This window comes from Solanum tuberosum, unplaced genomic scaffold, assembly GCF_000226075.1.
Source record: "Solanum tuberosum cultivar DM 1-3 516 R44 unplaced genomic scaffold, SolTub_3.0 scf00102, whole genome shotgun sequence".
Classification (NCBI taxonomy): Eukaryota; Viridiplantae; Streptophyta; class Magnoliopsida; order Solanales; family Solanaceae; genus Solanum; species Solanum tuberosum.
Window position 1 is genome coordinate 404,082 of NW_006239028.1, and position 9,965 is coordinate 414,046.

Here is a 9,965-nt window from a genome sequence, read left to right on the forward strand (position 1 = left end):
CCACAAACTATAAATGTCTTTTTGTATGTCAATATGAAAAAACCTGAGACTTTTTTTCATAAATGATCAATTTATGAAGTTGACTTTAAAAGGAGAATATGACAGATAACCAGTTTAGTGGCAAAAAAGTCAGCAAGTAGCTTGCATCATATGGTTGAATTCTATATATATATATATATATATAAAATAGAAGAATCAGTGGATGACCAGAATGTTTAACAAGGCATTGCTGATGGAACTTTGAATTTTTTTTGCCTTCTATATAGTTTCTTACATGTATTTGTTTGATTGGAAAAAGATCAATTTGTTTCCAAGAAGAACACATTAGTCCATTTGAAATTCATCATAGGAAGCTACATCAATAATATTAAATGGCAATTTACTCCTTTCATTTCAAATTTTGGTCCATGTTTGAAAAATGGCAACACACCTAAAGCTCTATTCATTGTGAATCAAAGTACTACTTACACAGTTACACTATCAAGGATAGAATTGGAATCGTCACCTAACACGTTAACTAGGTTTATTAGGACATCTGTAACTAATTTCTATGCTAAACCACATAACGTCTAGAAAAACTAAAGCAACGTTATTCCCATAAAAATGAGAATTAGTTTCACATATGAACATTTAACTTAATTCACAAAACAGTAAAGTCAGAAAACCAACTTTTTTTATCAGATTAAAGTAACTAAACTTTATCCATTATTACAGAAAATGGAAATTGACAACATTAAACACAAATCACAACAGAAAATGAAACCCTTTACAGTAAATTCAACATATAATTGGCAATATTTTCTAAAAATGTTGTTTCTGTCTCAGTCAATTTTCCTATTTCTTGAAATTTCCTATGCACATGCATGATTTACTATCCATCTATAGTTCTTTATCTATTTATAGTCACTGAGATATTTAATGGGAATAGGTCCATAGTATCATGAATGCAAAAGCATTACCTCACATAATGCCATAGAGAAAATGAGAAATGTTTAATATAATAGTAATTTGGTATTTTGATTTCCTTTTCATACGTAAATAAATAGCCTGTAACATTATAGTTAGTGCACTTGAATTCTACTAGCAAAAAAGGAAAAATGGTACGAAAATTGTTTAGGTCATTTTCAGGACAAGTAGTTGTAGAAGAAAGCAGAAGGGTAGTTGACTAGCTTCTCACCTATTTTCCTAATCACAAAGACAGTTATATTGTAAGTAACTTCACAAATTATCACCTTGAACAACTTCAATTTACCTGCAAACCACTTGTTCTATGTTTTATCATTAATATTAATTACTGCTCCTCACACAAGAAATCAAGAATCAACATGGAAACCACCTCAAAAATCACTCAGAAATGGATGTTATGTGCATTCGGGAGCTTCATTAGCTGCTTCATTTTATTGCTATACTTAAAGCACAACAATGAGGCAGTAAATTTCAGGGCTCTGCGACATGCCATGTTCAATATGGCCTCGTCTCTAGACGATAGATTTTCCCCTCATGGAAATTTAGAAATCTCGAAACCAGCAAGAAGAAGAGAAGATGAAGGGGATATAATACAGAAAAACAGTAGGAATAAGTGCAACATATTTGAGGGAAGATGGATTTATCAATCAACGGAAAGCCCATATTATGAAGCATCACAATGTCCGTTCCTGAGTGAACAAGTGAGCTGCCAGAAGAATGGAAGGCCTGATTTTGACTATGAAAATTGGTCTTGGGAAGCTCATGATTGTGTGATCCCACGGTAGGAAAATTGTTTATTCATTTTCTTGTTTCACACTTTTCTTTATTTTGGATTTAATTGACAGTGTGAAGGATTTTGCATGAACAGCATATAGAAAGTTAAACTCTTTCTCTTTTGTTATGAGCAAATTTCAGCTTCAATGGCAGATATATGTTGAGGAGGCTTAGAGGCAAGAGGGTCATCATAGTTGGAGATTCACTAAACAGGAACCAATGGGAATCTCTCGCGTGTCTTCTTTATTCTACAATTCCTCCTTCAAGAACCCATCTTGATCTTAGCAGTGGCTACTATAAAGTCTTCAAAGCTAAGGTAAATCAACTTAGGGACTTACTTTTTCCAATGCAAGTACCCTCACAGGCACCGGCGCCCCTGATGCAATAATGCATGGTAAAACAGCACTGGTGCAATAATGCATAGTCACATGCACACGTCTGCCTCACCCCTTGAATACCATGAATTTTATTTTTGTGCACTTTCCGACATGTCTGATGTTATCATACATGTGGTTTGAAATCACACTTTGTTTTGAACGTTCATACTCATATAAAGTCAATTTTTGGCTTTTCTAGGACTACAATGTTACTGTAGAGTTCTACTGGAACCCGTTTCTTGTCCAGTTCGACTCAATAAATGCTCCTAAAACTTTAAGGCTGGAGAAACTGGATTTGTCATCTCAGCATTGGCTGGGAGCTGACATTATGGTATTCAACACAGGACATTGGTGGGTGCATCGTGGGAAGTTCAAGGCGTAAGTTCACTAATGAACTTTCTTAAAAGTTTATGAATATAACATCTCTACGCTGATAAAGAATTTTCAAACTATCAGATGAATATATGCACTGTCTGTAAAAAGTGAGATTAGTAAACTAACTGAAAAAATAAGACATGTTACTTGGTGCAACATGTTAAAATAAATAAACTTTGCATGCAGGTGGGACTTATTCGAGTACAAGGGACAATTAGTTGATGAGCTGAAGCTAGAATCAGCATTTGAGGTGGCAATGAGAACCTGGGCAAATTGGATAGATCAGAATGTTAACTTGACAAAAACAACAGTTTTCTTCAGAAGCATTTCCCCAGAACACAAAGGTCAAAACGGATGCTACAATAAAACACAACCAATCACAGATATGTCCTATGTAACACATTTTTCCGAGTCCCTGACGAAGATTGTTGATAGAACATTGTCAAAAATGAGAGTCCCTGTAAGATACTTAAACATCACTAAGCTCTCACAGCACCGAGTCGATGCACATCCATCAGCCTATGCCAAAAAGAAAGGACAAGAACTGATAAAGAGGAAACTAAAGCCACCACAGAGTATTTCTGATTGCAGCCATTGGTGCCTGCCTGGAATGCCCGATACATGGAATAGGTTACTATATGCATCTCTGCTTTTGGATCACCCCATTGATTCCCCTAGTCTATCACATTTGGTCTCTTGAAATCAGAGATTTACCATCAGTAGGCTATATTAGTTGTTGTATTAGTGTGGATAGTGGTGGCAATTTCAACCCATATTTTCTTAACCCGCCCGTCATAAACCCATTTGGGTTAACCCATTTTCAACCCGCAATATAATGGGTCAAATGTGATTTCATATTTCTATTGGATTCCTCCTGCTAGCCTAAGTGAGATATCTACTGAGGGAACTTTTGAACTTTCATATGAGTGTCTAAATGTGTATGTTGATTGTTTCCTTTCTTTTCACATTGACCTCACAAAGCATTTATGGAGGACAAATATTTTTACTTGTATGTTGTTCCAATTAATTCCATAACATTTTACATAGTGCACATTTTTTTCTGAAAACATCTTCTGATGATATTAAGAATACTCTCTTCGTTTTAATTTGTTTGTCTTACTATTTATTTTAGTCCATTCCAGAAAGAATGTCAGTTTCCTTTTTTTTAGCAACTCTTTAATTTCAACTTTTTCACATGACATGTTTAAGACCACAAAATTGATGGATATTTGGTATATTCTACACATCTTTAGTTTAAGACCACAAGATTCAAAAGTCTTCTTTACTTTCTTAAACCCATGTCAAGTCAAAACCAAATTGAAATGGAAGGAGTGGTATTATAAAAGTGTTTCTTCTTTGGATCCATTAGTTATACATGTGCGGTGAAATTACTTGATTTCCGATAATGATTTCAGGATTAACCAAATTCATGGAAATCAATTCTTACAAACAACTCCTTTAGTTAGGTTATATTTGGAATGCTCAAGTGAATACCACATGAACTATTGTAAAAGTTGCACTTTACAGGGCGACACAATACCCTCCAGCAATTAAGCAGTTATTACTACTGATGTACGCGCACAAACATTAAATATAAAATGCAAAACAAATTGAGACAGATAGTAGAAGAACTACAGTACGTTGGCATACCAAATACCAATTAATGACATAGAATAAGTGCATTCAAGATAGGCTTTAACACTGTAAAAAGTTTCCATATATATATATTAATTTATGAAGATTGGCTACAAGATGGCCATACCTCATATATGGGTTGGTTCTTCAAGGTACCACTACGTATTATTTTCTGGCTAGCTCTACTAGAGGAACGGATTGCTGATACTTTATGCAATTTTATAAGAGAATAATGCATAATAATATCACTCTCTAGGACGCCATGGATTGATTGGAAAAGCAATAATACTATTTACAGTATCATCAGAACTATAAAATCTCCCACTCAGATTCAGGATGATCATTAGCAGACAACATTTTTGTGTTTGAATTCATGGCAAGAACAGGCATCACCTTGTCCTCAGCCTCTAGGTTGAATTGTTGATCACCATATAGTGCTCCAAGTTGTTCATACTCTTTCCTTGTCAACCTCTTTTTCGTGGAGAAAGCTTCCCGAAGCTTATTCTGAGAAAATATTGACAGAAACGGTCAACAAAGATCTAAAAGATGCATTTAAGCAAAGAACCAGAGCCCCGCTCTGCTTCTCCTAAAAAGCGAACTAAAGGAATAAATACAGGAAAGAAATATATAAGAGAGAGATAGAGGACCAACCTTATAGGACTTCTTTTTGACAGGACCATGTGGAACATGAATCCTGTCCTCTTCAACCAGGACACATGTTTCATCCAACTGGGATTCATCAAATTTCTCAACAATTTCCAAATCTGACTCAGTGCTGTCATACTTGGACATATCAGAAGACAAATTATCTGACTTTTCTGTAAGAAAGAACAATGGTGTCATAGAGATAGAATTGAGAAAATTATAATCCAAGAGACAATGAAGTGATCTGAAAGGCAGGCACATGGTTTGTTTCACAAACATCCCTTTGATTCAATTTATCTCAAGTGAATAGGATAGGAGAAGGAAGACAACCTAAAGATCTACTAATTTTTCCTTGAACGAGCGAGTAACGTGGACGTGGAGTACATTTATTTGCTGGGATGGAGGAAGAGTGATGCAGATACTGTAGTTTTCTCTAAATTCCCAAGAAACAAAAGGTGAAAGTGCAACTGTAGAACCTTATATTGACTAATAAAACATAAATGATACATAGACATACTGACTCCCAGCACTCTGGCGCACACATGAGTATCTGACCTCCTGCAGGTTCTTACGAATATGCACTGCAGAGGTATAATCAGTGTGAGCCTTACTGGATGAACCAACTTTTGATGGCTTTAACTCTTACAGTTGTGCCAATTTAGTACTATTAGACATTTCATCCAATATAACACAACATAAGGTCCACCGTGACTCATAGTTGCGATCCACTGTATATTTTCTGCTATAATAACATAATTTTGGGTAAGTAATTATAACATCTGACGATTTACCATTTGGTATATAGTTTTCCTAGAAGTAACACAAAGCAGTCAGTCTTGAATCAGTGTTACACTTACACAACAAAATGGGAACAGAGAGAGAAGAGAGATCTATCAGTGTTACACAGCAAAATGGTAACAGAGAGAGAAGAGAGATCTTTCTCCAGTTTTAGTTATTAGAGTAGCTAGAATCAGTCAGTACCTTCATGGGACTCATTGATCTCCTCATTAGCTAAATTGTTCCGAACATTACTGCTAATTTTGTATCTTGTATTACATGCTAACTCCTTTGTACAAGTATCTGTTGCCAATATAGAAGTTATCACAGAGAGCAGATAAGAGAAGAAAACTGCAGACAGTATACCACAAGAGTTCGGTGAAAAAGCCACCAACTGAGATAGAGCTGGAACCTGTTTGTTTCTTCCTGACAGATTCAACAGACATCGTAACAGAAGCCTCAGAAGTAATTGAAGTATCAGCTGCAGACACATTAGTTTGTATAAAGTGATCGCGAACTTTACTTGCTGCTTCTCCAGAGTCAGATCCTTTAACTGAGGCCAGAGCTGAAGTCAGGGTCACATGATCAGATGCCATTTCAAAACCACCCCTAACCTCAGCACTTGAAGATAATTTTAGTGCATCCCCTGATGCAAGACAAATAGCATTAGGCTTCTTAGCTGGGTGGCTGTCTCTAACAATTTCTTTGATTCCCACATTTTGACGTTTATAGACTCCTCCACTTTTGCTCTTCCCTGAGATCTCAAGAAAAAATAATATTAGCAGATCTGTCTGACCAAAGACATTAAATAGTAGTTGGTGAATAATCAGCATTTGCATTTTGTACCCTTGATCACTTGAGTGTCATCATTTAATTTGTTACTAAAACGTCTGGCACTTCCTTTAAGATTTGCTTTCAACTTCTTGTCAATTTCATAGTGAGCATAAGGGTTAATAGACAAGTCAGCAGCTGCGACTTTCACAGGATCAATATTACATTGAGGATGAACATCTTGCATCACCTCAGAACAGAATCTCTTGACATTTGTACCAACAGTGTTCACCTGATTCTCAACATATTTAACAGTGTCCTGTAAATGGTCACAATCTCAGTTATTCTGATTATAAACATTTGGTCGAAATTAGCAGGGTGGATAATAGGCAGTACAATTTCAGAACCTTTTAACATATCCAGAGACGTTATTGATCAAAATTGACAGACCACTGTTAATGATGCATGGTGATATGCTGTCATTTGTTTCAATACCATGATGAGGATGTATGTCATCCTTCCTGGCAATCATAAATTACTTACTCTGGGTGGACACAAATACAACTTTTCATATAGGAAAAGAGAGAATCCATTTAATGAAAGATAAGATTGTAATAGCAGTAATGCTACCTCAGAAAAGCACTTCTTTGCCAGTCGAGGTAGAGCTAGACGTACAAAGCTACTATGCATCAATGAGTATTAGTAAGAATGGTTTTTGATGGTATAGTCCATCAAGATGTCTGCATTTGTGCCTATCACCCTTGAGTAAGTTCCAACATGTAATATTTCCAAACTGTTACAGAAAGTGTAACAACATAGAGGAAGGTAAGGGCAATGAAAGTATCAATCAGTCTTTTTACACTCTTCCTCCAATCAAACTCCACATCTATCAGCGAAAAGGTGCAACCAACCAAGTCATTGCGTATCCAAGTCACTGATTACCCATTGTGTATCCTGGAGAAAAAGAAGACCCAAGGAATAACCTAAATAGAAACATGCAGGATGCAATCTACTTGGGACCATACCTAGAGATCTGGGGCTGAACACTGGATGCAGAATAGGATTAGTTGAGTAATAGGACGGATTTCAGCTATAAGCAAATTAACTTAAGGAAATACCAGTAACAAATAGCAATAATAAAATAGGGAGTAGGGAACTATATTCAAAAGAATGAAGTTCACCTGGTACATAGCCTCTTCCATCTCCAAACACATAGTTTCAAATTTTTGGTATATGTTTCCAACCCATGATATAGATTTCAAGTCCATTGGAGAATAGGTACTCAAGTTAGTTCCGCAAGATGTTATAGCTTCCCAGCTGCAAAAATTTCAGACAAGTCGTTGCATTGTTAAGATGGATTTTTTATGAACTGCACAGAATTATAAAATTCTCTTGGGACAAGTCAGAAACCAACTTCAATCTGTTTCAAAAACAATGAATTTGTTAATCTAACATGACTAATTAATGTTGACTCGAAGGCCCTCTTTCTTAACGAGACACCAAATGTTATGTCAGCCAGATTCCATCTGGAAATAGTGAGACAGTGAAGTGTTGTAGTTTTAAATGCTTCCACATTAATTAGATATTGTCATTCAAGTTATCAAAAATACAAATCTCGATAAATCGATTGTATGCATACCAATTTCCTCCAAACAAACATTATGGGTAAAGAGGATTGAGCTAAATTCAGACAGCCAAATATTAGATTAAATAGTAAAATAAGATATAATTTGATCTACCTCAAATATCCCAGTCAGACACTAGGTTCTAATGGGAGGGTTTACGTCTTTTATATTTTGCATGCTGAACAAGAGACTAAGCGAACTGTTCAAAGTGGAGTAACAATCGTTTTCCAAAACCCTGCTAGGGCTTCATGAAGTTGTGTAACCAAAGCATTTGCAAACTTATGCTCGAATTTCCTCACAGCCCTCTACTCTCGTAATTCTCACCTTAGTTCATGGATGCAAGACGGAGAAATTTTTTTAAGAGGATTAGGTCAAGGTGCACTGCAGTACTCCTACTCAATATACCAAGTCTTCTTGATATCAGGAGCAAACAAAATTTAAGGCACACAAAGAAGCTTTTCAACAGAGATATATAAATTTTAGTGTCAACCTTACTTGCTAATGATTTCATATTAAATGTGTGACAAGGCCTCACCATTTTTCCCTTAAAGACAGATTTTTATCAGCTCTTTCTTCCAAGGAAAATCACAACCTTTCTCTCCACTAATATTTCTCCACATGTTAAGTATGCAACACTTGAATTAGGTAAGAATTAGTAATAAGACCAGCCTAAAATTGATTGTTCAGCCACTCAAAATTAGAATACCAATGAGCCACCCCCACCTGAATCGCCAGGCAGAAAAAATCAAATTCCCGTGTGCTCAGCAGATTTACATACATCATGCATTTGAATCACCACACAAGTAGAAATTATTCTAATAAAAAAAATCAACTATAGCAGATAGTTTAAACAGCATAAGCCCCTTCATTCATTATATTCATTTTGTTCATCTGATAACAGAGACATGTTGAGACCATTATCTAGGGTAGGATGATCGACAAATTAACAGATTGACTGATATTGAGACATCTAAGGTCGAACATATGCAAATGTCTGAAAGGTCTAACCATCTAGTAGCATTTTGATAAGCTCAACTGTTAAGCATTTCCCACATTCCGACATTCAAACACTATGTCCATTGTTTCACAAATCCAACAGCAAACCAGACTCCTAAGACAAATAGAGAAGGGAACAGAAGGAACTTCTTATATAGTATACTGGTGCAGCCAATTGCATCCCAGGGGAACTAATCGAGGTGTGTAAACTGGTCTGATTACCACACAAAAACAAAATGCATCCAAGGGGTTCCTTATAAGAGTAGCTTTTCAATGCTTCAGCATATAAAACTCAGAACTGCTCCAAAGACATCTTTTTATTAAGAAAAGTGCTCTAAAAGAATAATATCATGTAATTAGATGAACCTTATTGGCAATCTCATTGGCAATCTCATCTCTTGTTTTCTAGATTCCAAAGCCATTTTGGCCATCCAAAGTCAAGAAGGTCCAAGAGCTTCCTTATTAGCTAAACTAGGCTCATACCAAGTTTCCAAGAAAAGCTAAGAACACAATCACACACAAAAGAAAAGAAAGCAAGCTACTTTACCCAAACCCCACAATTTCACATAAGCAAAAAATCACAGCAAAGGCAAAAAAAAAATCTTTCCCAAAATTTCTTCACAGAAACACAAGAAACAACCATTATTACCTTGATCAAGAAGCACAGCCCCACAAAGAATCAATCTTTACTATCTATACTACATATGTACACAAATAACAACAGAGATACAAAAAAGGTGGAGTCTTTATCAACAAAAAGTAAACAAAAATAAGCATACTCCTAGAAAGACAAAAAGGGATTGTGTTAAACAAAGAAAAAATGATTTTTAAAGTTGAAGTAGAGGAACTTACTAAGTAGCAAGAATAGAAAAGGCAAACCCACCAAAGATTTTCAGCAAAATAGAAAAGAATCAAGCTTTATAAGATGGATTCTAAAGAAAAAGTAGAAAATACAATTGGGATACAGAAATGGAGTGGGTAAGATAGTTTTCTTGAATAGGAAAAATTCTGAAACGTATAGAAG

General features: G+C 35.6%; 2 protein-coding genes across 7 annotated transcripts; one reads left to right on the forward strand and one right to left on the reverse strand.

The window, feature by feature from the left end:
* The first annotated feature begins 1,112 nt into the window (after positions 1 to 1,112).
* LOC102594004 (protein trichome birefringence-like 42) lies at positions 1,113 to 3,457 on the forward strand. Its single transcript, XM_006348786.2, has 4 exons — positions 1,113 to 1,747; positions 1,882 to 2,056; positions 2,317 to 2,495; positions 2,679 to 3,457. The coding sequence occupies exons 1-4, from the start codon at positions 1,326 to 1,328 to the stop codon at positions 3,190 to 3,192; spliced, it is 1,290 nt and encodes a 429-aa protein (XP_006348848.1). The 5' UTR covers positions 1,113 to 1,325; the 3' UTR covers positions 3,193 to 3,457.
* Positions 3,458 to 4,194: 737 nt separating this feature from the next.
* On the reverse strand, positions 4,195 to 9,965 carry LOC102594335 (uncharacterized). 6 transcript variants are annotated; one of them, XM_015309372.1, is made up of 9 exons: positions 9,794 to 9,962; positions 7,502 to 7,637; positions 6,951 to 7,274; positions 6,728 to 6,841; positions 6,396 to 6,639; positions 5,962 to 6,303; positions 5,754 to 5,852; positions 4,779 to 4,945; positions 4,195 to 4,631 (listed from the first exon to the last, which is right to left on the reverse strand). In XM_015309372.1, the coding sequence occupies exons 5-9, from the start codon at positions 6,565 to 6,567 to the stop codon at positions 4,437 to 4,439; spliced, it is 975 nt and encodes a 324-aa protein (XP_015164858.1). In that variant the 5' UTR covers positions 6,568 to 6,639; positions 6,728 to 6,841; positions 6,951 to 7,274; positions 7,502 to 7,637; positions 9,794 to 9,962; the 3' UTR covers positions 4,195 to 4,436. The 6 variants fall into 6 exon arrangements, with proteins under 6 accessions (XP_015164858.1, XP_015164857.1, XP_015164854.1 ...); XM_015309371.1 differs by lacking the exon at positions 6,728 to 6,841 and having other exon boundaries at positions 9,794 to 9,965; XM_015309368.1 differs by lacking the exons at positions 6,728 to 6,841; positions 6,951 to 7,274 and having other exon boundaries at positions 9,794 to 9,963.

Excerpts from the sequence above, each read along its gene's own strand:
- LOC102594004 (XM_006348786.2), top strand. The coding sequence starts at position 1,326 with ATGGAAACCACCTCAAAAATCACTCAGAAATGGATGTTATGTGCATTC. Across the intron at positions 2,057-2,316 it reads ATAAAGTCTTCAAAGCTAAG|GACTACAATGTTACTGTAGA; the intron begins GTAAATCAACTT and ends TGGCTTTTCTAG. Across the intron at positions 2,496-2,678 it reads CATCGTGGGAAGTTCAAGGC|GTGGGACTTATTCGAGTACA; the intron begins GTAAGTTCACTA and ends CTTTGCATGCAG.
- LOC102594335 (XM_015309368.1), bottom strand. The coding sequence starts at position 7,588 with ATGGACTTGAAATCTATATCATGGGTTGGAAACATATACCAAAAATTT. Across the intron at positions 6,304-6,395 it reads TGACACTCAAGTGATCAAGG|GGAAGAGCAAAAGTGGAGGA; the intron begins GTACAAAATGCA and ends TTGAGATCTCAG. Across the intron at positions 4,946-5,753 it reads GATCAATGAGTCCCATGAAG|AAAAGTCAGATAATTTGTCT; the intron begins GTACTGACTGAT and ends TCTTTCTTACAG.